Below are 25,652 nucleotides of genomic sequence, written 5' to 3'. Positions count from 1 at the left end.
GAGTATGTGAGCACGTGGTGGCAGAAAAGCTGAGCCAAAGCTCTATTCGGACAGGATTAGTTTCCCGAACGACGTCTGAGTTTTAATTACTAATACAGGACGTCTGTAATTTCATGCACCCATTCGGACAGGATTAGAATCTCTGTAATTTCTCCCCAGTATTACGAAGATGAGAGTGGCTTGTAGACTCACAGTAAGCATTATAACCGGCTGGTGTTTTTAGGCTGCCCATGCCAGTTACATCAGCGAGAAACTGCTCTAATATTTCCGTAACGGCAGACTGTCACAGCGGTATACGGTGAATCATATGTTAGTTGCACCGTGTAAGACAATCATCAAATTACGTAAATAACACGAACAGGGCCTGCAGTATCTGACAGCAGTCGTTGTGACGTTGTGATAACTGTTAAATTCCACGCATGGGTTTCCACTCAGTCTGGATTAAATTTATCAGAGGGCCTGTGAGGAGGTAATTTGCTCTGTAATAATCACCACGCCTTTCTGTGGAAAAACGCAGACAGGGTCGAGTCAGATGGGAGGCTGGGGTCAGATGCTGCATTGGGGCGGTAGTCTACAGGACAAAAAAAAAAAAAAATCAGAAAAATGTCGCATAACCAACTCGTATTTACTTTGTGTTTGTGTTTGGGTCGTAACGGGTCACTGAGGAACACATACAGTATGTCTGCTGGGATCGGGGCTGGGCAGTACTTTGATATTACATCTACACTGTGACAGAAGACCAGACGTCACCTGGGATTTTTGATAACAACATAGTGACATAGTAGAGTGTCGTCTTTTCCTGATTGGACTCTTCTAGCTGTTTTGTTATTTCCCTCTGTCTGCTTGGTCATCATATCCACATGACTAATGACTGTTTATAAAAGATCCCATGGTGTAAATATTTTGTTAAAGCACCACCACCACCACCACCACCACAACAACAACAACAACAACAACAACAACAATAGATCGTCACAGTATTTACAGCAAGGTATTCAGTTACAAATATTGTAATATTTGATTTTGTCCATATCGCCCAGCCCTAGCTGGGATGTTCAGAAGCTGAACCAACAACATTATGAAAGATGTAAACAATGCATGCCAGGATTAAGTTATTTAGATCATTATATTTCTGCCTGCTTACTGATAGGACCAGTGTCTGTTTATCATTTACACACATTATGATCAGTAAAGGCAAATTGTGTGGATATTATTTCAGATTATATTATGATATAATTGAATATTCTCACATTGTCCAAAAAGTGTCGAGGTGGTTCGTCACAACTGATAAATGGATAGAGAGGTCGACCCAAACACACCATAATATCACAGGTGAGGTCTGTGATGCATGTTACTTAAGGTGCCCCTATAAAACTAGTCCTGTGTGAACAGGGCTTAAGTCTTCGTTTGCACAAAAAAATCATAGAGATTACACTTTATATTTGCAACATGGAAAAGTCTATTGTGGAGAGAAGAAAAGAGAAGGGAAGCTAGACTCTTATCTGTGATATCAACAAGAGACAAAGCTTAGACATGCTTGACTGACAACAAACAGAAAGCTTAACCTCTGGACTGAGTGTTTGCTTGAGGTTTTACACACACACACACACACACACACACACACACACACACACACACACACACACACACACACATGCATGCACGCATACAAAACAACATCAAGATGAACCAAAACTTGTACCCATTATCATAACAAATCATCCAGGGTCCCAGGGTCCTCAATCTGCATCTCTTCATCATGTCATATATTTTAGTCTTAGTTTGTTGTTGTTGTTTTTTTTTTTTTTTTTTTTTTTTTTGCTTCAGGAGAGATTTCTTCATGTGCATAGATTCATTATGACCAAGCCCAAGATCACAGGAACAGCATTATCTTAATTATTATGGAACTGTCCCTTTAACTGATTTCACTAAGTTGGTGTACCCAAAAGTTGTGGCGCATGATCATTACAGCTGCTCTCGTTATAATTCTCTGGAGAGTGCACTTAAGTGTGTTAAGTGTTTGTTTGTGTGAGATGTGTGTGTGTGTGTGTGTGAGAGAGAGACAGAGCAGAACAGAGAAAAAGACACAGAGAGATAAGGATAGAGAGTCAGCGTTTGTGTGTATGTGTGTGTGAGTGTTTGCAAGTGTATGAGACTGTGTTTGTGAGTGTTTACATGTGTGACTCACGTCTCTGAGCTCTCAGCTTCCAGCACAGATTGCACTGGCAGGTAACCTCTCTGAGGGTGCTTGCTGAAGTACTGCTTCGACCTGAACTTATTCTTCAGAGTCTTGGCAAAATCCCTCATCTTTTCCCCCGAGGTGGTCTGGAGTGTGATTTAAGGTTTGACAGGTTGGGGAGGAAGGGAGGAGGGAGGCATGAGGGAAAGGGAGAATGGGGTGAGGGTTGTGCAGAAGAGTGGAAGGGTGACAGACAAATTGCACCACTTAAGAAATGTTTCACATGTTGTTGGCAGCGGTTTCCCTGGATGACCTCATGCAAAATTTTCTCACTGTGCCATGGGGCTGTGCCGCTATTTGCCACTTTTGTCTCAGTTTGACCTCACTGAACTATTCCTCCCAATGCTTTCTCATTTAGGCTCTGTTGTATGTCTCTCTGTCTGCCTGCCTCTTTCAGATCTTTCCTATTAGTCGATGTTTTTCTCTCTCTCTTTTATCTCTCCCCGCTCCTCTTCTTTCTCATCTCCTCTCCATCATTTAGTAGAAATCTATAGGCGCCTGCCTGCCTAGACGATGTGAAAAACTGTAGCTAGCTCCAGTTAAACCAGAACTGTAAAATATTGCCCGTTGGAAAAAAAAAAAAAATCATTGCGCAAATGGCCTTTTGCCATATCTCACAGCTCAGCATTGATTAGAGATGAAATCTGGCACCATTTCAGTGCACTCCAGCATTTGCTAGACAACTACAAAGAGCTGCTCCGGTAGAATCAACTCGACTTCGGCGACTGTGCGTGTAGTTTCTTAAGACTTGGGTCTTAGTGGGGTTTAGTGCTCAGTGGGTGTTCCAGATAGCACTTTATGCAAGCGTGGTGTGAGCCAAACAGGATGTTACTGCTGCTGAGTGGTGCTCAATCTCTGTGTACTATAGCATAAGTATACATAACAGCATACACTTAGAGTTTGATAGGGATCTTGCAGTGGGGAGGCGCCTAAGCTACAGTATTGTCTAGTTGAAGGAACAAGGAGATAGTGGCACTTTTTCTTGAGTACAGCTGAGTTTCAGATACTCGTATAGGCTTGAATTGGTATTCAGTTCATTCACTTCATAGTGTTTGAGAGCCTTACTGGTGTGTAGTACTCCATGATGGGGTAGTGCAGCTTCTTTCCCTTGGTAGTCCGACCAGTTAGGAAACATGTCTGGCAGATGTCCACATTGAACTGCTTCAGACTGCGATACCTGTCACGATCAATATGACAGAGAGGATAAAATGATTCTTCTAAGAGAAGCGGGCAGACGAGAGGGGACTGTGTGTGCTGGTGTGCAGAATGGAGGGGTGGGAATTGTAGGTGTATGTTTTTATGTATGATTCAAACTCAGTAATTTATTTCTGCTACTTTGAGATTACTTTACCATATTTGAGGTATCAAAAATATAGATAAGAAAAGAAAAAAAAATCAGGACATTATTTCACATTTGCAAGTGTACACAAATTTCCTGCTGTGCCAAACTGTATAAGGATTTAGAACACCTTCCACTAATACCCCATTTTTTCCCCTTTCCTTTATCTAAGTATGTGTAATCTGAATTCATTGTTTGTTAGGGTAATTTAATTAAATGATATTTTTGTATTTAACATATGCAACACAATTACTCCCCAGCCTTGGCTCCATTTAACCTTATTTCCATTTCCTCCCATTTATAATACATATGTGTGTAACATAAATGAAGCACATTTGTGCACCCACACCGGCAGGCCTACCTGAAACCCTTGATGGGACACTGTTTGCAGACGTGGCACTTGGCCTGATGCTTGGCAGACTCCGCCGCGGCCACACGGTGGAGGACAGGCAGCCAAACCATCGACTGGGGCTCCAAGCTCATCCATTCCAGGAAGTGGGACACTTCAATGGCAGGCTTCCCTGGAGCCTGGAGAGGGAAGGTGGGGAGGGGAAGAGAAAGGGAAAGACTGGAGACTGTAAACAATCCAAATATAGAGCAAGAGCCGGGCAGGTACATACAGTAATGAGAGGAGAGGGTGTGCTTCCTTTTCAAGGCTGCCAGTTGTACTGTGGTCTTACAGTGAGCTGTTGTAAAAGAAAAAAAAAAGAATTCAAAGAAAATGCAAAAGGAGAGAGGAAGAAAGAGAGAGTGGAAGGAGAGACATGTACACTGGGAAGAAGGTAAATAGTAAATAGTGGTAACATTCTTCAAATATATTTTGCCTTTACAGCAACCTTGGAGGTGTAAAACAATTAAATTAATTAAATTAATTGAATTGAATTAAACAAAGTTAAAACAAGTGCCAGAAACACAGCAAACATAATTTCTGTGAGCAGTGTGTGTAGGTTTGTATGTGTGTGTGTGTCTGCGCATGAGTTTGTGCATGCATTCAGTGTAGTTCTCTGAGACAACCTGTTGAGAATTCCAGAAACTGGGATAAAAAAGGAAGTCAACCTAATAAAGCAATGACTCGCCAAGCGCTGAAAATCCGTAATGTGCTAAATTCTCATTAAGTCTGCATCAGAGATGCATTAAGAGGTTGATTTCCCTGGGGCTTCCTCCACTGCTCAAGCAGAGCCGCATAATAAATGTGTGTGCGTGCGTATGTGTGTGTTCACATTGCACACATTGCTCACTCGGTGTGTGAGGTGTACAGGCGTGTACAGTCTCCAGGGACGAGGAAGCTCCTCTCTGGCTGAGTAGCCAGCTTTGCTCCATGTGGGAGGCCAGATACCAACCTCTAGCATACTGAACACCTGGAACCAACAGTGACTATTTCAAGCACACCGCCATATCACAAGTGAACACACTGAGCAAATGGAACGCTTAAACACTCATTGGAGAACTAAACTTTCCGATTAGCCATCAAAATCCTCTGCTTTATTCACCTTATATACAATAAACTGTGACTTAACTGTAATGCCCTCATTAAAACACATGTTCACAATCTGAGCAAAACACTTTGAAAAAGAATGAAAATGTTCACCATCTGTGCATACTGCTGGAGCATTTTTAGCACCCTGACTTATATTTTAACAACTTCTCCATAAACCAAGAGCATCTTGCAAGAACACATTGATCTAAAATATAAACATGTCCCCTGTTATTCTGTCTTTCATCAGAGAAACCAGTCATCTGCTCCTCTGTCAGGAGACCCTAAAACTAGACGCCTGGGTGAAGTATCAGCGAATGCCAACAACACATCTCCACAACTGATTTCATTCATTTCCATGCCAAGTGATAAATGGGCAAATGTGTCACCCCCCTCAATCGGCATTACATGGATATTCCATCTATGCATAAAAAGGCATGACATGGAGCAAATGGAGAACGGAAGTGATTTTAATCATCCGTGGCTGATACTGCAAGCGTGGACTAGAATAGAGTGTGTTTAATTAAGAACTGCCTAGAAAATGAGGGAATTAAAAGGTTTTGGATAGGCCACCTTCCAAAAAGCCGCGGACTGCTCCTAACAACCCCGTAATTATCTAGTCTCCTGCGCTGAATGTCACAAGGCACAGTTCCCACAACCTGAGCAACTATCTGGGAAACCCTAAAAGACAGCTGCATTCAGCACCAACAAACAAAGAAAAGTGAAATAAAGTCATAATTTGTGCCACATGTCTCCTTGTTTGCTATAGTTCTGCTGTGACCTGGCTTCATCATCCCAATTTTCTGATAGGCCACATTCTTACAGCAACTTTTCCATTTTAGTCATGTAAAAACCTTATATGGTTGGCAATATCATGCATTATCTACCACTGACTCTATTTTATGCGCATTAAAAGCAACGTCTATGCAATATTGATGTGATGTAATGCCTGCATCTATGTAGGGCAACATTTTGAATATAGTGTATGGGTGGGGCTTCATTAGGTACGATGATAACATGAACATTAGTCCATTTCCTGAGATGCTGCATTTAAAAGCTCTTCCTGAGGGAAAGTCATATTACGCTGAGCTCAGTAACACACAATGGACTGCATATAGCTGACAGCTTTCTAATTTAAGTTTTTTTTTTTTTCAAATAGTACCCTGCCATTGATGGAAAGCCAACATTTACTTTTTGCCCTTCATGTCATCTTCCTGCTTTCAAGGTTCTATTCTTACATCTGTAATATTGTCTTGGCATGAGTGAGTCTTTAATTCTGATTAGCTGGAGGATGTCCATCCTTTTCCTATAAACTAATTAATGCATTGGTAGGTTCTGTGCATTCCATTTCAGCAAGCCATCAGTATAATCCTTTGAATAAATGGGTTTCCAAGCTGCCTTCAAACCTTTTATGCGGGAAATTGAGCTTGCTGTCAGGTTGTTATTTTAAAACTTTACTGCACAACTCTGATCAGTCTCACATTTATCTTCAAAATGGTTCAGCTGGTCTAACAATGGCACCACGATCATTAGTTTGAACTGCACAACTGGACTAGCTGAATTTTGATACTAAAAAAAAATAGCTTCAAGGTGGATCTAGAACAAGACGTTCTGTGTTTGTTAATGCAGTTCTTATCCAGCTTCAGAGAGCACATAGTGCACTGCTGACTTGGAGGGACTCTACAGTGTCAATGAGAGTCCTGATATGATCTGAACCCATTGTGCATGGCATGTGTGTGCATGTGCATGGCAAACTGCACATGCAAAAGGTGTGTATGTGTGTGGTTGCTGATGTGTGGTCTGTGTTCTCACCATGCGGAAGCAGCTGCGGACGCTGGGTTCCACATTGCTGCCCCCGAAGGCAGCCACCTCACCCAACTGGCGGGGGATCTGGATGGCTTCATGTAGCAGCAGGCTGAGGTGACGCTGGTCTGTCAAACCTCCAGCACCAGACACCTGACGGAATAAATCTGCAAACACCAATAAACAAACAGACCGAGATATGAAACCTGCAATAATTGCTGTGTAAATGCACCAGTGAGAGTAACAGCATGAATCTTTCAGTGACTTTGTAGGCATGAAAAAAATCAATCACCTGCATGACTACCTCCCTCCACATCTAGCTGTGGAGTCTCTATGTGGAGTCTTTGCATTTATTTGTATTTACATTTTCTGTACTTTGTGTAAATGTCAAATGTAATGAGGAATTCCATTTCAAGACAAGGCATTCACAATCTGGATAATATAACACTTGGTCATGCAAAAATAATTGCTGGTATTGACATAAACATGTATTCTGTCAACAAAACAGCTACATCTTTAAGATGGAATCTGTATTTTGAAATGAGTCATACATTTCAAGCAAGAAGCTTTTCTAAAAATAGAGACCTTGTGTTGCGGAATAAAACTCAACTTTATTGAAATACAGATACAGAGCAAGAATCAGTACTGGCAGCCTTGCTGGTCTACTTGCACATGAAAGAGCTGCATAAGTGGGGTCCTGTCAGTATTTAAATGAGGCCTTCACCAGCATAGTCGTGACTCTGCCCATCACTGAGGAGATGAATGCTGACAGGCGTGTGAAGGTGCTGCACAATGCCAGTGTAAGAAGCATAGGACAGTGTCCCCTCCATCCCCCTCTCTCTCTCTGAACTCACTCACCCTCACCGAGAGGACAGTTTGCATTAACAAGTTAAACAGACTCCTCTAAGTATACATGATAACCAGAGCTGAGGTGTATCTGAGGAGACACAACATTTTAAAACGTTCAGATTGCACTATTTGATAGAGATGTGAGTTGAGCATATATTATGGATAATCTACTGTATGCCCGCTTATTCAATTTGAAAAATACAGCCTGAGATGTTGTAAAAATGCTGGTGAATCAAACCATTCGTCCTCATTTAGTAGCTGATTCATCTCATTTAAGTGTCCAAACTACCTCTTGCATGAACGGAGGAGACATGGGTCAAACAGCATTTATAGAAAAGATTAGTGGGTGCTAAAATGTTTTCAGTTTTCAGAGTCAGCATTAAGACATGAAATTGGTTCAAGACTATCTTATTGTTGCACATATTACAGGTAAATTGGTAAATCGGGGCCTATTATATAGGTAGGATTCAGTGTTGTATAGTAATTTTATCACTGTTTCCAATCACAAAAGGTGTAACAAATAACCACTTGAATCAATATTATAGTTAGAAATGATAAAAACTTTATCATATTTATCATATTTAACTTGAATTAACCAACACAAAAGCACAAAAGGAGGCAACTCAGTTTTCCCATTGTGTGAAAGGATGACCAACTGTGACTCTAAGCAAGTTGGTGCAAATGCCTCAGAATTTGTTTTTGTTTTTTGTTTTTTTGTAAATGTATTTGACTAAAGCCTGGAGGAGGCAGAAATGGGATCAATCACAGAGACAAACTTAAGCCCAATTGGACTCAGAAAAAAAGGCTGATTCACCTCAAGGACCATTACACTGAGTCTGGATCTGTTGCCATTCAAGCTTTATGAGCTGACGCAGATGGCATGCCAAGTGCGAATAAGCCTGGCATGGGTTTGGCAGCGTTGTCTGAGAACTGGTATCCAGCTACATGCTATTCTGGGTCCAACCATGCACGGTTCCAATTATCACTCTCTGTTTTACCTATGTTGTCAGACTCTTTCATAAACTGGGGTTACAAATACACAGTAAAAACCCTCCTGCTTTGGTTGGGCACCAGTGGAATATTGAGAATCAAAAGAGGAGGCAGAGAGCGCCTGAGCTCTTTGATAGCTGTGGGTTGTGAGGACAAATGGAGACAGACAGACAGAAAGAGAGAGAGGGAGAGGGAGAGAGAGAGAGAGAGAGAGAGAGAGAGAGAGAGAGAGAGAGAGAGAGAGAGAGAGAGAGCCTGCATGTATGGTGTATGGTGCAAGCCATCCTGCTTTTAAGGCCCTCGGTGTACTCTGCAGAAGTAAAAAAACAAAACAAAAAAAGCTTTCTCCATTATGAGTGCAGAGTAATTTCCTCCATTAGACTAAGTGGATGTCTTTATGTAACTCTGGCAATCAGGGCCGTTTTGTTTTGGCCCCATTGTTTACAGTTGAAGAGATGCATTAGGCACATGAGCTAGCAAGCATTACACTCACATTTGTACTTCTCCTGGACATCTGCATTACACAAGCTCACCAATCCCATCTTGAAGCTGAGAACACGCATTTTCCCATTCCGACCACTGGTGGAAAAACAGAAAACAGAAAAAGAAAAACATAAAAGTTGCAGGGTTACAGTTTTTGAATGGTGATTTATTTCACAGAGTGCTGTTGTGTGCCACAGTTATATATTCACAAGTTGGTTCAGCCCTGCTAGGAGAGACGGTGCGGGGAGGAATTATGTGGGTCAAGGCAGTACAGTACAGGTCAGGGCTATAGCGTGAAATTGTATCAGAGAACACAGTAACTACAATCACTACAGGGTTTTGATGTAGTGTTATGTCCATGGGTATATGACCAGAAGAGCAATAAGCCCACATATATATCATAATGTCACTTGCAATCGCATGCACACACACAAACACACACACACAAGCTCATACATGCACATACATACAACCAAGTGTTTTGTCAGGATCAAAAGCATGTCCCCAACTGAATAAATGGTCAGATTGCTAGCCAATGGCAAGGCCAGTGAGACGGAGCCTGTTGTGCCTTGACCCTCGCCTAAATGGGTCATGTTAGATTTTTCTGGCTGGAGGTGAAAGGGAGAAGGGGGAGAGGGAAACGCCGGGTTTGAGAGGCAAACGCACTGGCACAGGGGGCAGTGGAAATGTACAGTGCAAAGATACGTCAGACGTTTTTACTGCCCAGCTGAAGAGCACTGGCAGGGCATTGGCAGAAAGACACAGGCTTATCAAAGCAACATCTGAATCATTAAACGCGAAATGAAAAACTCATCAGATGACATAAGATCTATAGAATACAAAATTGAATCATAGAGTGGGATCAAATCTCAGAACCGGATGATGAAAGGAGCACACCCTTTGAACGGGACGGAAGATGAGGTAGGGATGCCGTGCAGCCACTTTAATTTGCTGCAAGGACATAGCACAAGCAAGCACAACATTACTCATGCTAAACCATTAGAGTCAGTCTGAGAACATTAGAGTCATGCGAAGAAACATGAGAAGTCGTAAAGAGAGCATTACTGTCTTTTCCCTGCTATTAGATTCATAGTTGGAGTGTGCACAGGAGACCTCGGAAAACACATGGGGAGGACTAGCTGTCAGCACCTTTCACACACACTTTCAACTGTGTGCAGCATGCCATCTTCAATATGTACCCCAGTGCCGCTCCCCAGGGGACACGTCACTCCTGCACACCCTGCTAGTGTGACACGCCTCTGGAGGAGCTGAGGACACACACACACATACATACAAACACACACACACACACACACACACATACATATGCACACATACACAGAATGCTACACTGCCCTGAAGTACACGCACACAAGCGCAAACAGACGCACACATTCACACACCTCGTTCAGTTACAGCATTACTGTTCACTGGAATAGAAAAAGTAATTACTGAAATTTATGTTGAGGGTAAAGTCTGATTTTCCCTCATTAGCAGCAAGCAGTTAAGAGCCACCAACTGAATTTACAGCACTCGTGGGTTTATTCCCAACCTCATTCCCAGGCTTCTTCCTCCGTATGGAGCAGACAACCTGGAATAAGATCCTCGGTTATTGAGGAAAATAGGGGAAGTTAAAATGGCCCACCCACTGTCACCCAATGTTCTCTCAGGTTGTCCATCTGAACAGGAAAGCAAGACTTGTTAATGGTGCCAATGATTTGTACATGCTTATATAATGATCTGATTGAATGTTGCTTCTGAAAGCCCCATTTTCCATCTGCAATTTTTGTTTCTGCTTTCATACTTTCCCTCAGGAAGCAGATTCTGCGGGACGGGCAGAAGCAGAAATGGAAACCCCAAAATTTTCAAAACCAGCCGTAGGGACCTAGGGGAGCTTTCTGAAGGCTACATTAGTCCTGTGTTTCTGTCTTCATGATCACTGTATTCTCTTTGGAGGCGATGGAAGATGGTCAATCAAGAGTGAAGTGGGGGTGAATGTGAATGGAGAGAGTGTGAAAAAGGATTTGTTTCTACTGTGCCTCAGAAGGGATGATTGGCCCTCTGCCTGGACTGTGTTATTGGAGCTGTAGCCATGCTGTGGTCCTTTATAGATCCCTGTGCAACAAGGCACTGAACCAATTACACCAATACACAAACAGGGTTGTCCTTGGACTGTATCAAATTGATTACAATTGCTTTTATGGTAATTGTTTACAGGGGATGAGATTGAGAACAGTAACTATGTATGTGGCCACATGCTTTGGATGTAACTTTATATAAATGCATGCAGGCTGTAAATTATTGAGATTTTTTCCTCTCTGGAGCAATGGTGGCTGCTAGGGGGTAAATCTCTGTCCAGCTTTACCCACCTGTCATAGACATTGAGCAGCCAGTTGAGACACATGTCGACACAGAGGGGGATGTTGACCAGGACAGACCTCTCCTCTTCCAGCCTCTCGTACAGAGCCGTCAGGGCGTGGATCACTTCCACCACATCCATCACATGCTCCCCGTGCTGGAGCTCCTGCTCCCGGAAAACCTCTCCCAGGCTGCCCAGAGCAACTAAATCCACTACACACACACACACACACACACACACAAACTAATTTGTGAATTCACATGCAAAGAGGTACACATACACCTGAGAGCGCTGAACTCATCTGTATTCAGCTGTGCACTAGGATATTTTGTGATTGCAGCCAAGCATAGAGACACATGAGCCTACACGCATACACACACACATATGAAGCAGCATCACCCACTCTCGCCAGTGAACGAGAGCATCAGGCGACAGCAGTGCTTATTCACCTTTTTACCCACTTAAGGCCTGCCAGATGTTTCAAGAGGAGTGACACAAATTTGATTTCGCTCTTCTAAACTAATTTGAAGACCCATCCCAAGGAGAGGAGTTAAAAGAGTGTCCTCTGATGCCAGGTATAATTGGATAGCACGATAATGAGGCGGCACACAGACAGGAGATAGCTGGAGTGTTCTCAGGGTTAGGAGGGAATCATGCGAAAATATATTTCAGATGGGCTCTTATACAGCGTTGCTCAGTCATTCACAAAGCGTAGAGGGAGAGAAACAGAATTCCGCAGGTTATTATGGCACCTAGCAATTAAAATCTGCAACATATCAAGTAGCAAGCCAGAAGAGGGTGAGATAAGAGAGCGGATGAGAGCGAGGCATACAGAGGAGGCATCGAGAGTGGGAGGCTTTTCTCAGCTGGTCCAAGCATGCCGAGCTTTTATAGACTGTTGCAGCAGCAGGACAAGACAGGAAGGGAGAGAGATGGTGAGGAGAGAGGCTGCAAGACCCGCCGGAAACGGAGGAGGAGAGGGATAAACATGACCGGACATGTGGGAGAAAAAGGATATTGGCTGCATGTTGTGAGGCCATAGCCATGTGGCTGATTTGGGGGGGTCAGTGGGAGTTAAAACACAGCAGGTCACAGGAAGGTGGAAGAGATGAGTGGGAGAAAAGAGGGGAGGGAGGGAAGGAGCAAAAGACAGGTATTGAGAGATCAAGTGAACAAGGAAAGTGTGGGGTAGGATAAGAGTGAATGGAGGTGACTGGAAAATCAGAAACAGGGAGAAAAAGTAGCAGAAATGACCAACTAAAAAATAAACCAAGAGTCTTGTCCCCAAAGGGCCACACTTGTATGCCTCATCCATGCGGCACAGTCTAATTGCCTTCCCTTTTGTAAGTCAAATGGACCAATTAATAGCTCTAATTACCCAGCATGACAATGATCCAGGCACTAATGGAAATGAGGGAAAAATCCAGTGTTTGAGTGGCCGTAGCTACTCCTGGGTTGATCAATAGCTTTGATCAAGCCAAGAGTGGAGAGGAGGGGATTTTAATTTATATTTCTAAATGCTGCAGTGGGGAGAGAAGATTCATTTGACAGCTAAATAAAGAAAGCCCGCCGTGGCTAATCACAGTATCTGATCCTCAAAGATGGCTTTCCACATAGGACTAGGTTGATGGTGGATGATAACAGTTTGCAGCATCATCAGCCTTTCTAGCATTACAGCTGTGAACACTGTGGAGGGAATACATACATCTCAGTGCCTTCTGTACTCGCCGGAGCTTCATGGCTGTTCTGTATGCTGAGAACTTGATGTTGTTCAGATCCGCTAATGGGAGGAAGAGAGATAGACAGAGATTAGAGTAAATGAGAAGATGAGGGAAAACACCCCCCCACCACCACCACCAACACCATCACCATCCTCCCACCCAAACCGCCTGCACAACTCCATCCTACAGCTGAGGTGTTAGACCACCCTATTTGCCCTCCTTCCCTGTTTATCACACCATCGCAAGTCATTAGCGTAACTATGTGTTGCATGGAGTATACTGTATTGCTAATATTATCTGTGCATGTGTCTGTGTACACATCTCAACGTGCACGTATGTGTCTACAGATGTGTGTTTGCAAGAGTGTGGCTATATCCTGTGCTAGCTCCCTGTGTCAGATCAGATTAACAATAAGACACATGATGTCGTTTAATCACAATTAATTAAAGCCCAGGCAAAAAGCAATCACTGCGCTGGCAAATTGCGCCTCGTAGGTTAATGACAGTGGTGTTGTAGTCCCTGAGGTGTCTGAAATGCAGGGCCCATAATAAGCTATATGACGGGGCCTTCAGAGCAGAGGCCCAGTGGGGCCATGTCGTTGCAGTAGCACAGTGGGGGTCTTGGATGAGTGAGCGTGACTGGAAGGATGATTTAATTGTTTCCTTACTCACCCAGCGCTTGGTACAACTCCGTCATCTTTGGATGGTCCCAGCACGTTGTCTGGGCCTGATGGCTGGGAGGTAAGAGACAGCACAATGAAATAAGGCAGAGGAGTTTGTGAAGCAAAACAGAAGGGAGGTCCAAATTTGGAGGCCAAAAGATCAAGGTAAAAATGAGAACAAATGAGTGTAAAGGCAACAGACAAAGACAAATACAGCAAACAGTAAACGGAGAGAGATCAAAGGGCAGTAAGTAAGAGAAAACAAGAAGTAAGAGAGGAGACGACGCAGAGTATAGCAAACACTGTTTACAAGAGATCTCAGGCCTGTCAAGAGCAGACATATGTCAAACATGATAAAGGAGTCATGTTCAGGCATCAGAGTTGCTGCTTCTCACCACTATGTATCTGTGCTGCTCCGCTGCTGGAGACACACTGCCAGTAACGTAACAGGCTTCACACAGTGACACTGCATGAACGTATCATTAAAATGCCTCCCCACACACACGCCTACAGTGACACCATCCACCTTGCTCACACAGTGCACTGCCTGCATGAGCACATTTGCAGCGGAGAAAATGAACCATGAAAAAAAAAATACACCCAATAAATAAAAGACAAGCACAACGAAATAAATTAGAGAAACCCCAAAGCAGGAAGTTTGCGAGGGTCTGGGGGCCATTTTGGGCAGCACTCATCATTACCTGTGTGAGTGCTCATTGATTGGTGCCCAATGGAGTACCTGTCAGGCACACCCCCGCCCTCCCCAGCGGTGCACTTACACAGCCCATAAAGAATTAACTTGCAGACAGCAGGGCGGATAAAAACGAGGCCCATGAGGTTCTGCTGCAAGTGATTAAGAAAATAAATACACTGTTTGTATAGGGATAAACTGTATAAACGCTCACGCTAACAAACATGTAGACACAAGAACACTTTGGTACAAACACACACACACATACAGACAAACATTTCATTGACAAACCCAGCGGCATTCTAAAGGAGAAAGGTATTGATGAGGTTAATGGATAAATAGACGGCTTGCCAGCCAAATAGGGTTAACAGTAGCTCAATAGACTTTGCCTCTGACAGTTAGTATTTATGTGCTATCTCATTGTAACTTAATGCAATTGTCTGGGATAAAAGGAAGAGCCTTTTCAAATAAGCCCTGATTTTTCCTGAACAAATGCACTGATCTATTAGCTTATACCAACACATACAAATCAGCATTTCTTTGTGGATGGAGTAGAGAGATTCACAATTGATGCCTCTTCAATGCGGCATCAAAAAAAAAAAAAAATGCTGGTACACACACACACACAAATACACACACATGAACATTATTTCCCACATTTCCCACAGTGACGTGCCAGAGGAACTTACTTGATATAGTAGGGCACTTTATTTGGGGAGATGGCACGCTCCCATGGTATCTGCACTGAGCCTGTGCAGACACACAAAGAGACGAAATCAATTGTAAAATAGGCATGTCAAGCATGAAAAAGCATTGTGCACACTGTCCCTGACACCATGTCCAGACACCGTGTCCATTCAGACCATCATAACAGTGTCTGTAAAAGCTCAGGTCCACAATGGGTGCAGTAAAGCCAAAGAGACAGCCTATTGTGTTGGGTTTCCACAGAGTGTTGTGCTGTTTGGCATGGGCTAATAGAATATGGGAGGTATAGAGGAGTCCGTGAAGCGGGCTGATTGTAACGGCCAATCTGAGCCACAGGGGGTTCAACTGGGGATGAACAGACTGCAATAAAGGAAACAAGAGGCCAGTGAAACACAGTCAAACATCCACATAAACACACAGATACACAATCTCACACATGCAGAGACACCATATCATTGTCCATTACTGCATTTTGTCACAGTGCAACACAGGTTGTGCTGTGTCTGTGCAAATAAGGGAAAAAATAAGGACAATGCACAAAAATACTTGCATGCACCTAAGCCACAAATCTATGTATTGGAACAGTTAACAACAATAAAACAGCTTATTTTAACCATAACTGTGTATACACAAGAAAATGTTGCCAAACACACTACAACACAGAGGTAAGCACATATATAGATATCATTTAAAGACAGGAGCAGTAACATCATTCGTAACCATTCATAGCTCAGATAGATAGATAGATAGATAGATAGATAGATAGATAGATAGATAGATAGATAGATCCATACTGCTCTGCTGCGCTGTGGATGCATACAGCAGGACAGGAGACAAATATACAATAAAACACCTTTTTTTGGAGTTGAAAATTTAAAGACATATACGATTGTGCTGTGTATAAAGTATAAGTAAAGTAAGTAAAGGACATTCATAGTAGTTTTTGAGGCTGAAAACAAGTGCCCTGTTGGATTCACAGTATTCACTGTTTAGAGTCTATTCACTCTGTTGGAGATACAGACACACACAGACACAATCTCAGACACTCCTGCAGGGTGAGGCAGGCTGAACTGGCACTGGAGTGCTATAAAAGCCCTAGTGTGGCATTTGTGAGCCAGGGTGACAGCAGCAACACTGGATGGGGTTGATGAGGACAGTAGACATACAGACATGCACACACACGTGCACATAAAACTCAGCAATGCACACGCATGCACAGCTCTTCTTTACCAATTTGAGCTAGTCAGTGTGAATCACACTTGTCTGTACCCTGCTTCCCCTCTGTTGCCTTTGAAGAGCAGCAGGTAAATAAAAATTCAAGTATCTATCCCTGTTCAAATGGGAGAAATGACTGTGTGCTGTGATGAGCATCAACGGGGATGCTTATCGCACCGGCCTGCTGCAACTGATGAAGACAGAGGAACAAAGCCAGCCGACTCAACTTTCAACCCAGATACACACACACAAGCAACGGGGTACAAATACACAAGCAAGTTAGCATTTTATCACCCTTATCACAAAAATTGTAATACACCTAACCTTCTTTTCATCCCCACATGCTCTGACATATTGCCTTGGCAGAAAACTGCACAGATTGGTGTGACATGAGGCACCAACTTCAAATAGAGGAAGAGGCCCCTTACTGGAGAGGAAGTGCTGCGATCCTGGGCCAAAGTCTCTATGAGCGTCCTGGAGCTGCTTCAGCCGCTCCTCTATGGAACCCTGTGGAGGCACACACACACACACACACACACACACACACACACGCACGCACACACGCAGAATTAAATCAAAGGGAATCATGCTGTTCATCGCTCTCTTTCGTCTATCACAAATCCCCACAATAGAAATGCGTGCACACACACCACCTGCTTCTCCTCCATTACTACGGAATATAAATGACGCCTTTTCCTCCGCTACCCCTATCGAAGGCCTTTTGAAAGCCTTTGAAGAACAGCAGGTAGGAAACCGAAGACGGAGTTTATAAAATAAAGTATCGCTGTTGAAATGAGGGCAATGATTTCTTGATGTGATGTCAGAACGCAGGAGAACTGGAGGGAGGGCAGAATGAGGAGGGAAAAAAAAAATAGGTGGGAGTTGCTGCGCTCACACATGTCAATAAGCATGAAGACAGAGTTGACGAAATGAAGTTTGCCGTTGCCTTTGTAACAACATTTCTCATCAGTTATGGTGCCCGCAAAATGGGATTTGGCCTGCCTAATCCTGGTTTATTTGCGAGGTATTGGATTTGGCACATAAATCATTGTCAGTTGGATGTTGAAATGCCTCCTCAAACAATGGGAGGTAAATCCACCTGCAGTAAGGGAGGGCGAGAGAGAGAGAGAGAGAGAGAGAGAGGAGAATGAGAGAGAGAAAAAGGGAGAGTGAGGTCCTTTAGACTTCAAAGACAATCACAGGCGATGAACTGTTGTGTTAAATTAGATGTAATAAGTTAGCTTTGTTCAGCGTACACAATGCACTCATTGCACCCGCGCCAAATGATCAGACAATATAAACCGGAGCCAGATGCAGATTGGTTGGGACCATTTTCACTGTGGCATGGATATGTTACTGCCAACTGTGGAGTGCTGTACAATCCATTTGTTGTACAGGCAATTTGGGCTGCCATAAGGAAGACAAATGACTAAATTATCGAAGATGGAATAATATTAGGAAATCAAACTTGGAAATACATTCCCCTGGCGTCAGAGCAACCAAAACCAACAGGACACAGGATGGTGCTGGGATTTAGCATTTATCACATTAATTAAGAACAAAATAGGGCCGAAAGAGAGAGACAAAGAGGAAGGGCTGCTCCATTCTTCTTGCTTTGGCACTGAAAGATTCCGGGTCAGTGCGTTTTATTGAATTCAGCCAAATATAAAGAAAGAGAAAGAGAGAGAGAAGCTTAGAGAGAGAAATAGACAGAGAAGGGGGACTAGAGAAAGACAAAACAGAATAGAAAAGATGAGGTGAGGGAGTAAAAGGGAGAGACACTCGACCTAACATTTTCTGCTGACTCTGTCTTGCTCGGAGCAGTTGCTCCGAACAATCCAATAAGTTTCACTTGGGATACAAGAGCTAAAGTTTGTTGTTTAAGTGATCTGCTTGATATGCTGCACTCATAGGAGAGGCCATAGAAAAGTCCTGATTCACAAATTAAAGCCCACATCTAGTCTTTCATATACTGTTCTGTTCTGTTCTGTTCTGTTCTTCTCTACCCACTCTGTCTCTCTCTAACTTATGGAGCTGATGCCTGAACAACGAGCACACAGAAAATGAACCCTGGATTGTAAGGTTGTCAGGGCCACGGAGGCGATACAGTGAGTTTGCAAAGTGAATGATAAATGGACTGCATTTCTATAGCACTTTTCTACTGACCTCTCAAAACACTTTACAATCTTTTCCCGACATTCACCCATTCGCACCCTGATGGCGGAGGCTACCATGCAAGGTGCCAAGCTGGGTTCAGTGTCTTGCTCAAGGACACTTCAACGCACTTTCTGGAGGAGCCGGGAACGAATCAGGAGCCCTCCGATTGCCAGGTGACCGATCTACCTCCTGGGCCGCACCCCTTTGACTAGCTTACCGCTGGAAGGTCTGTTTCAGATTTTGTTTGTGTTGCGGATGCCCTTTAAAGGTCATAAGTGCGCCCTCTGGCATGCTTTGCCTATTGTATGATCTGTCTGGGTTTTCTTTTTGTACATTGACATAATGGCAGACATTACCCTTTAAGGGTGGAGGTGTTAAATCCACTGTTAAAGGTGATGTTGTACAGGTACTGGAAACACCTCCACTCATTATTGGGTGATTACAAGCACCTGATCAGCTTCATTTAAAAAAAAAGCAAAGCATCCTCACACTCTCTCCAGGCAGCTCACACTGCACCATGCAGTGTCTCAAGCAATACAATGTTTGCTCCCTGCCTTGGTTAATTTTGATTTGCAATAAACCTTGTTATCTTTTACATGTCGACACTGTTTCTGATATCCTTTATGTTGCTTCCCTCTGAGCCGGGGATGTAACAAAGTGGAGAAGGTTAAGCCATCAAAATTGCCGGAGGAATGAGCTTGTGTGGCAATTCAAGCATCATCAAGATGCGACCGAGGAGAGGCTGTAGAGATGCGGTCGTGAAGCCTATCAACGTGCAGCTTTGAGATTAGGCTTGTGAAGGTTGAGTGGATTCTATGGTGTTTTAAAGGAGCTCTATAAATGTTGCAGAGGAAAAATGCAGCCTAAGCTTCGGTGCTGCAGTAGAGTTGCGGTAATGCTCAATGGACAACGCAGCCATACATGCAAATAAGTGAAGAGGACAAATCTTCAATGAATCAAAGGCACTGTTTTCTTTAAAAATTCATAACTTTAAGTTAAGAGGCAAGAGCGAGCGCCTTCAGTTCACTGAAGACATGCCCTCCTCATGTTTTTGAATTAACATTATAGAAATATGAATTTATGCATGTATGTATGCAGGCATATGAATTTGTGAAGCAGCACATAATCACCAGTGTGTAGGTATAAAATTGATTCATTCCACAATACATCACAGCATTTTTCACTTCTATTCATTTATTCCAGTTGCTGGTATGTTAAAATAGCACTTATTATTTTTGTGGAATGACCACACATAACAGTTAATATGAAACAATCTGATCAATAATCATTTTGGTTCCAGCTATTTGCCTAACAGTTGAGTTAAACAGACCAAGTGCATAGCTGTGGCTTTAGCAGGTAAAAGGTTTTCCAGCAGATGAAGAGTGCACAGAGCATGCTGGTTTGAGCCTTTAATGCAAGACTTGATTTGTCTAAGGGGAAACCTGAGGGATCCCTCTGAGGAAATTAGGAGAATTAGTTATCGACTATCACCTTACACATAGTGTAAGTGCCTCAAATGATATGAGATTGTTTCTTCACATATGCTGCATTGATCTCACTCATACCGTAACACACTCCCTGATACTGCTTAAGCTAAAAAAAAAAAAAAAAAAAAAAAACACAGACAGCCTAAACCCTTCTGAAGTCTTAGCTTGCACATGGACATATAAAATGCAGGTGTTCATCCCGTTATGCTCGCCTCGAGTGTGACCAATAGAGAGGTGGCTGTTGGCAATGTCAAGCAGGCAATGGAGACCTGGCAGGGAGCGCTACCTGAAGCAGTTTCCATCTGCTGTTGAGATGCTCCAGGGCGCGGGCATTCTCCATCGACAAATGGACATCAGAGATGGCCAGCTGGTGGGCCAGATCATTGATGTGCTTCATGCCCTCCTTCACCTGGGTCAGCTCCTCTTTAAACAGCTGCAGTCGTGAGACGCAGCAAGGCGAAGACAGAAACACAGGCAGGGAGACAGAGAGAAAGAGCAGTGGAATAAGGGAGAAAATCAGAAATGCAAAATATATTAAAAGTGATGAGACATATCAGAGAGAGACAAAGAGAGAGAGAGCAAGAGAGAGACGTCCAAGCATAATTTTTACACGATTTTGGAACAACTCCACTCGGATTCAATAAATAACCAAAATCAATTGAAATTTGATCCATTACAGCTGTCAGCTCTCTTTTAGAAACAATTTGGCACTAACCATGTATTAACTTCTCAAATCACACTGAAAAGAGACATATATTGATATTGGATTTGCACCAACTTTTCTTCATTGGAGATTTTCTATGTGAACAGTGAGGAGAGATTTATGCAGAATGAAGCGCCTAGCCCAAGATGTACCTCACTACTAATGGAGTGTGGGCGTACGAGTATGTGTGCATTATGTGTGCATATGGATATGTGTATGTGTAAGTGTGGACTGCAACCGCTGTAATTTAGAGATATAGCTCATTTACAACTGTCTGTATCTGCCCCTAATTATTTTACAATGCATGACAAATGTAATTACATTTTTTAAGATTCACTTGTTTTTTTGTAGTTTTTATAGTACAAAGTTAACAGTGTCAAACCTAGCTTGAAATTAACAGCTGTCCTGGCTCACAAATGCCCAAAATAAAAACACAGCAATGTGATGCTAAATTTAGTGAGGCGACACTTTTTTTTTTCTGGTAATTTTTGCCTTTATTTGACTGTGTAGGGAAGACTGGAAGAGACAAAGGTGCTACAACAGATTCAATCCCAGCAAGTCATAGTAACATCATATAAGTCTTATTCAACTGAGCCAACAGGAGACCCTGAAGTGACATATTTTTGAGGGATTATTTCTTGGCGAAGACTTCCATTTCCTCCTGTGGGTGTCAGGTGAGTGACAGAGGGTCTTTCAGTTGAATGTATGCAATGTCAACTTGGGCACAATGAAATAATAGAAAAAAAAGAAACATTGGCAAGGCTAAATTAAAGCTTCATGTTTATTCTGATGGATTATCTACTTAGGGTGGTTTTGAGGCAGCGGAAATTATTTTTTTACACGGTACAAAAATAAATGTCAGCAAATACTTTCTTCTGAAGGCAGGAAAACCTGATATATCCAACTATGCTGACTCTGTGTAGATACCAGTTTAACGTAAAGCAGAGGAGCAACCCATAAGATTGGCACAGATTTAAAAAAAACTTGTTTACGAACGTGTGCATGTGTGTGCGTATCTCTGCACACGTGTCTGTGTGTACGTGCATGTGCATGAGTTTGTGCGAGCATGCTTGTTTATGCCTGTGTGCGCTTGCTTGCATCTGTGTGTACCTGAGTGGTTGCGTGTGTGTTCTTGCGACAGGGTTTGCTTGTGTGTGTGTATATGTGTGTATATGTGTGTGAGTACAGATGAGGCCAACTGACAAGCCTGCCCTGGAGACCCAAGTGAACATGTGCTGGCTGTGACAGGAGTCCAAACAGTGACATGATTATTGTGAAGTGCCCTCACTTCTAATGAAAAGTGCCGCTCAATTATAGGCAGCCAGCCACACTCATGCGCAGTGACACCACATGGCAAAACCATAATGACTAAACCAATGACCCGCCATTTGTTCAACAACATCAAATCAACTGAGGAATTCAACCCCTGCCATCTCGCCGCGTCAGGGACTATCAAGTGCCATGTCCTTGTCATCGTCTGCCAGATCACAGCCATTCCAGCAGGGATGCACACACAAGCAACCGTACAAACAATTCAAAGCAACACAGTCAGATACACATCTCATAGCTTTATCATCTTGTCAAGGATCTAAAAGCGTGCTGCAACATGTCGCTGTTGCATTTTTTTTTTTTTTTTTTCTTTTTGTGATAAAAGCTGGATTTGGGTGTTTTGATGTTTGTTTACAGTGTGTCCAAGTGTCACAGTGCGTGACTTGGGTGACTTACCCAGAGGCATTTATCTCAAGGGAGACAATTAAGTTACTCTGCAGGGGTACCCAGTTTTTATCGGGATCCATGAAAATGTGACATCAAACCTCTGCTTTTTTTTATATGTCTAAGTGTATGTACAGGAGGGAGAAATAGTGTAGAAAGTACACGCAGTAAATATTTCCTTTTGTGTGTCTCCCAGTACCTTGGTGGCGTCTATGTGGTCCTGCAGAGAGTCGATGAAAAGGTCTCCCACAGGCTCCCAGGCGTCTCGCACCCCCTCCGCCTGCTCCAGGGCTACCGCCAGCTCCTCCATGGCTGCCTGGGTCTGCAGGAGACGCTCCAACGTCCTCTCCATGTGTCTGCGGGGTTTCATTTCAAGAAAAGATCGATTACAATTACACGTTGATTTTGAACTAATGTGATAACACAATCTACATCTACAACTAAATACAAAGAGAACACACACTATTTAGTCAGATTTGCAGACGTCATTTTGGTCAATAATGCTATTGTAATCAGAGGGAGCCATTATTTCAAAATGTATTAAATTACTCTATAATCTCACTATCTAAATGACCTTTTCCCTGCAAACTTGTTTCAAAGGGGCACTATGGAAGGCTCATGGTTTGAGGGCTCATGGTTTGAGGGCTGATTCATGCTGATTCATGAGGGCTGATTCATGCAAGGACCGTTTAGACTCAACTGACCAAAAATAGAATAAGCATGTAATTCATCAGAGAGCCAGGCCATCAATGAAAATATGTAGTCAACCACCAAATTTCTTGCTTATTCCACGTTTTTTTTGTCTGTAGACTCTGTGGTACTTCTCGACAATTTTATACCTTTAAGTACTCCATTATTTTTTCATTATTGTAATGGATTATAGTTGCCATGTTTCATAATCAGGTTATGGTAATTGCATTTCTCGTAATGCATTACTCCCCAGCCCTACTATGGATCAAAATACAGCCATGCACAAACAGAGTCAACAGGCAACAAATCACACCCGTATTTGGCCAGTGCCACGGATTAAATTGCCTGATGAAATGCCCGTGTCCAAAATGTCAGCTGCAAAGCTTTGTTTTGAGTTTGATGACCATATGTTTCTGAATTTGTCCAGCAGATTTGTAAAGGGTTTCATAAGCCCAAGGACTGTAGATTTTCCTCCACGATTGGATAAAAACGTAATTATTCAACTGAATTTAACGCATGAAAATGACCAAAACTGGAATTACAAGATGTTTAAATGACAACATTATGCTACTATCTCGAACAAACTACTCTGAAAAAGTCCTGTCCATTAACCTGTGCTCCCTTTCCTTATGTAACCATTCAAATGAGCCTTATAAAACGTCTGATGAGTGAACACACCAAACTGATTGTGAACAGGATCTGGATAGTGGGAGAGAGAGAGTCTGACCTATGGCGGTCCACACAGCGTGCCGTCAGCTTCTCCCACAAGTCGCTGGCCACGTTCGCCTGCTTCCAGACCGAGCGGCTTACATTCAAGATCCGCCGCCGTGGAGACACCTCTACAGATGGGAGAGGAGGCGGTCAGATGGTGCTGTACAGGTGTAAAAGGATAAAGGGGCAAAAGGCTAAGCAAGAAACCCAGCAGTTATAAGGGACAGGGTGGGAGTGTGTCAAGAGGAGGACTGCAGGGGTTAGGGGTCAGACCAAGAGAAGAGTGATGACTGGAGGATGATGAATAATAACTTTGATGACTGTGCTGAGAGACAGAGATAGCAAGAGCGAGGCAGGGGGCAAAACAAGTTGAGGAGATAGGGAGAACATGGTACAGTAGATTGCAACTGTATTCGGTAGATTGCTATAATATTCCCCAGGCGTGCAACCAGTGGTGGAGAGCCAAACGTTGCAGGCAGATGAGTGGGTGGAGAAACAGCCTAGCTCTCTGCATTATTGATCTACGCAGATGGTACTGTAGAGCTGGTGAACTAGAGCTAATTGGTCCCGACCCAGACGCTTTCCCTGAACACAGTGTGACACCAGAGGACGGATCACTCCTAATAACTACTAATGGAAGATTTCACCTGCATGGGTCCTACCAAATGAACTCAGGAGCTTTGAGAGTGGGTTTGAGAGTTCGATATTTTGGCTGGCACAGCAGCTGGCACCAAGTGGGATGTGAGCAGCAGACCTTTTCCATCAGTCAGGGTCTCCTCTGGCTCCTGGAAGGGGTGCTGTGCCAAAAAGGCCTGAGCAGACTCCAGGACTGAGTAGATGAACGGCCCCCGAGACTTTACATCTTCCATGAATGCCTGCCGGGAGAGAGGAAGGGAATGGAGAGTGTGTACATATTTGCATGTGTGAGTGAGTGGGAGAGCAATAGAAAGGGTGTGGCGTGTCGAAAAGAAGCAATGACTAAGATGAACGCATACCACAAACCAAAGAGGAGACACACAAACACACATAGATACACAAAACATAACACGAGCACAAAATTGCTTGTTTGCTTATATTGTTTACCTACAACATTCATCACTCCCACGGACAATGATAGATATATATTATCTGAAACAGACACACGTTCACGTCCACACACGCGCGCGCACACACACACACACAGTGATCTGCTGGCAGGACCGTGTGAGACTAGATGGCTGCCTGCTTGTTCTGAGAGCCCAAGGCACAATAGGAGGCCGGATCTCCTTGGAGTATTGCTCAGCTGGCCTGCTCACAAAGAACAGGCAATTAGCTGGAGAGCCCGGCTCCACTGGCTCCACATTCGACAACGCTCCCTGTGCAAATTACAAGACCTTGAGCACAGTGTGTAAGGAGACACACACACACACTCTGTCTCTCATGCACACACGTGCCTTGACTCCTCCAATGAGCAGACACCCAGAACCTCCCCAGGGCCTTAGAGGGAGCCAGTGTGTCAACCTTCCTCATTCCACTACACTAATCTTTATTCTCCGCAAAACATACTGCAGGTGTGTGAGTTAAAGCCAGGGATATTCCTCCTCTTCAAAGTAATTTATTTAGGGGACGCCAGCATATTCAATCCTCTTATGGTATGAGGAGATTACAATTTCAGCTTAAAAT

The 25,652-nt window shown here is 43.3% G+C and overlaps 1 protein-coding gene across 1 annotated transcript in view; it reads right to left on the bottom strand.

Moving 5' to 3' along the window:
* The window catches only part of drp2 (dystrophin related protein 2), a 38,899-nt gene extending 14,710 nt beyond the window's left edge, over window positions 1-24,189 (bottom strand). The window contains exons 1-13 of the mRNA XM_030062508.1: window positions 24,007-24,189; window positions 22,789-22,945; window positions 20,460-20,606; window positions 16,958-17,036; window positions 15,299-15,359; window positions 13,929-13,990; window positions 13,242-13,316; window positions 11,547-11,748; window positions 9,188-9,273; window positions 6,865-7,022; window positions 3,940-4,106; window positions 3,305-3,416; window positions 2,189-2,325 (exon numbers count right to left, since the gene is read on the bottom strand). Of these exons, the coding sequence (XP_029918368.1) occupies window positions 2,189-2,325; window positions 3,305-3,416; window positions 3,940-4,106; window positions 6,865-7,022; window positions 9,188-9,273; window positions 11,547-11,748; window positions 13,242-13,316; window positions 13,929-13,990; window positions 15,299-15,359; window positions 16,958-17,036; window positions 20,460-20,606; window positions 22,789-22,941 (1,439 nt within the window). The 5' untranslated portion in view covers window positions 22,942-22,945; window positions 24,007-24,189. The remainder of the gene's footprint in view (window positions 1-2,188; window positions 2,326-3,304; window positions 3,417-3,939; window positions 4,107-6,864; window positions 7,023-9,187; window positions 9,274-11,546; window positions 11,749-13,241; window positions 13,317-13,928; window positions 13,991-15,298; window positions 15,360-16,957; window positions 17,037-20,459; window positions 20,607-22,788; window positions 22,946-24,006) is intronic.
* Between the last annotated feature and the right edge of the window lie 1,463 nt (window positions 24,190-25,652).

This window comes from Myripristis murdjan, chromosome 10 (assembly GCF_902150065.1).
Source record: "Myripristis murdjan chromosome 10, fMyrMur1.1, whole genome shotgun sequence".
NCBI lineage: Eukaryota > Metazoa > Chordata > Actinopteri > Holocentriformes > Holocentridae > Myripristis > Myripristis murdjan.
Note: the sequence above shows the minus strand (reverse complement) of the source record. Positions and strands in the feature narration are given on the sequence as shown.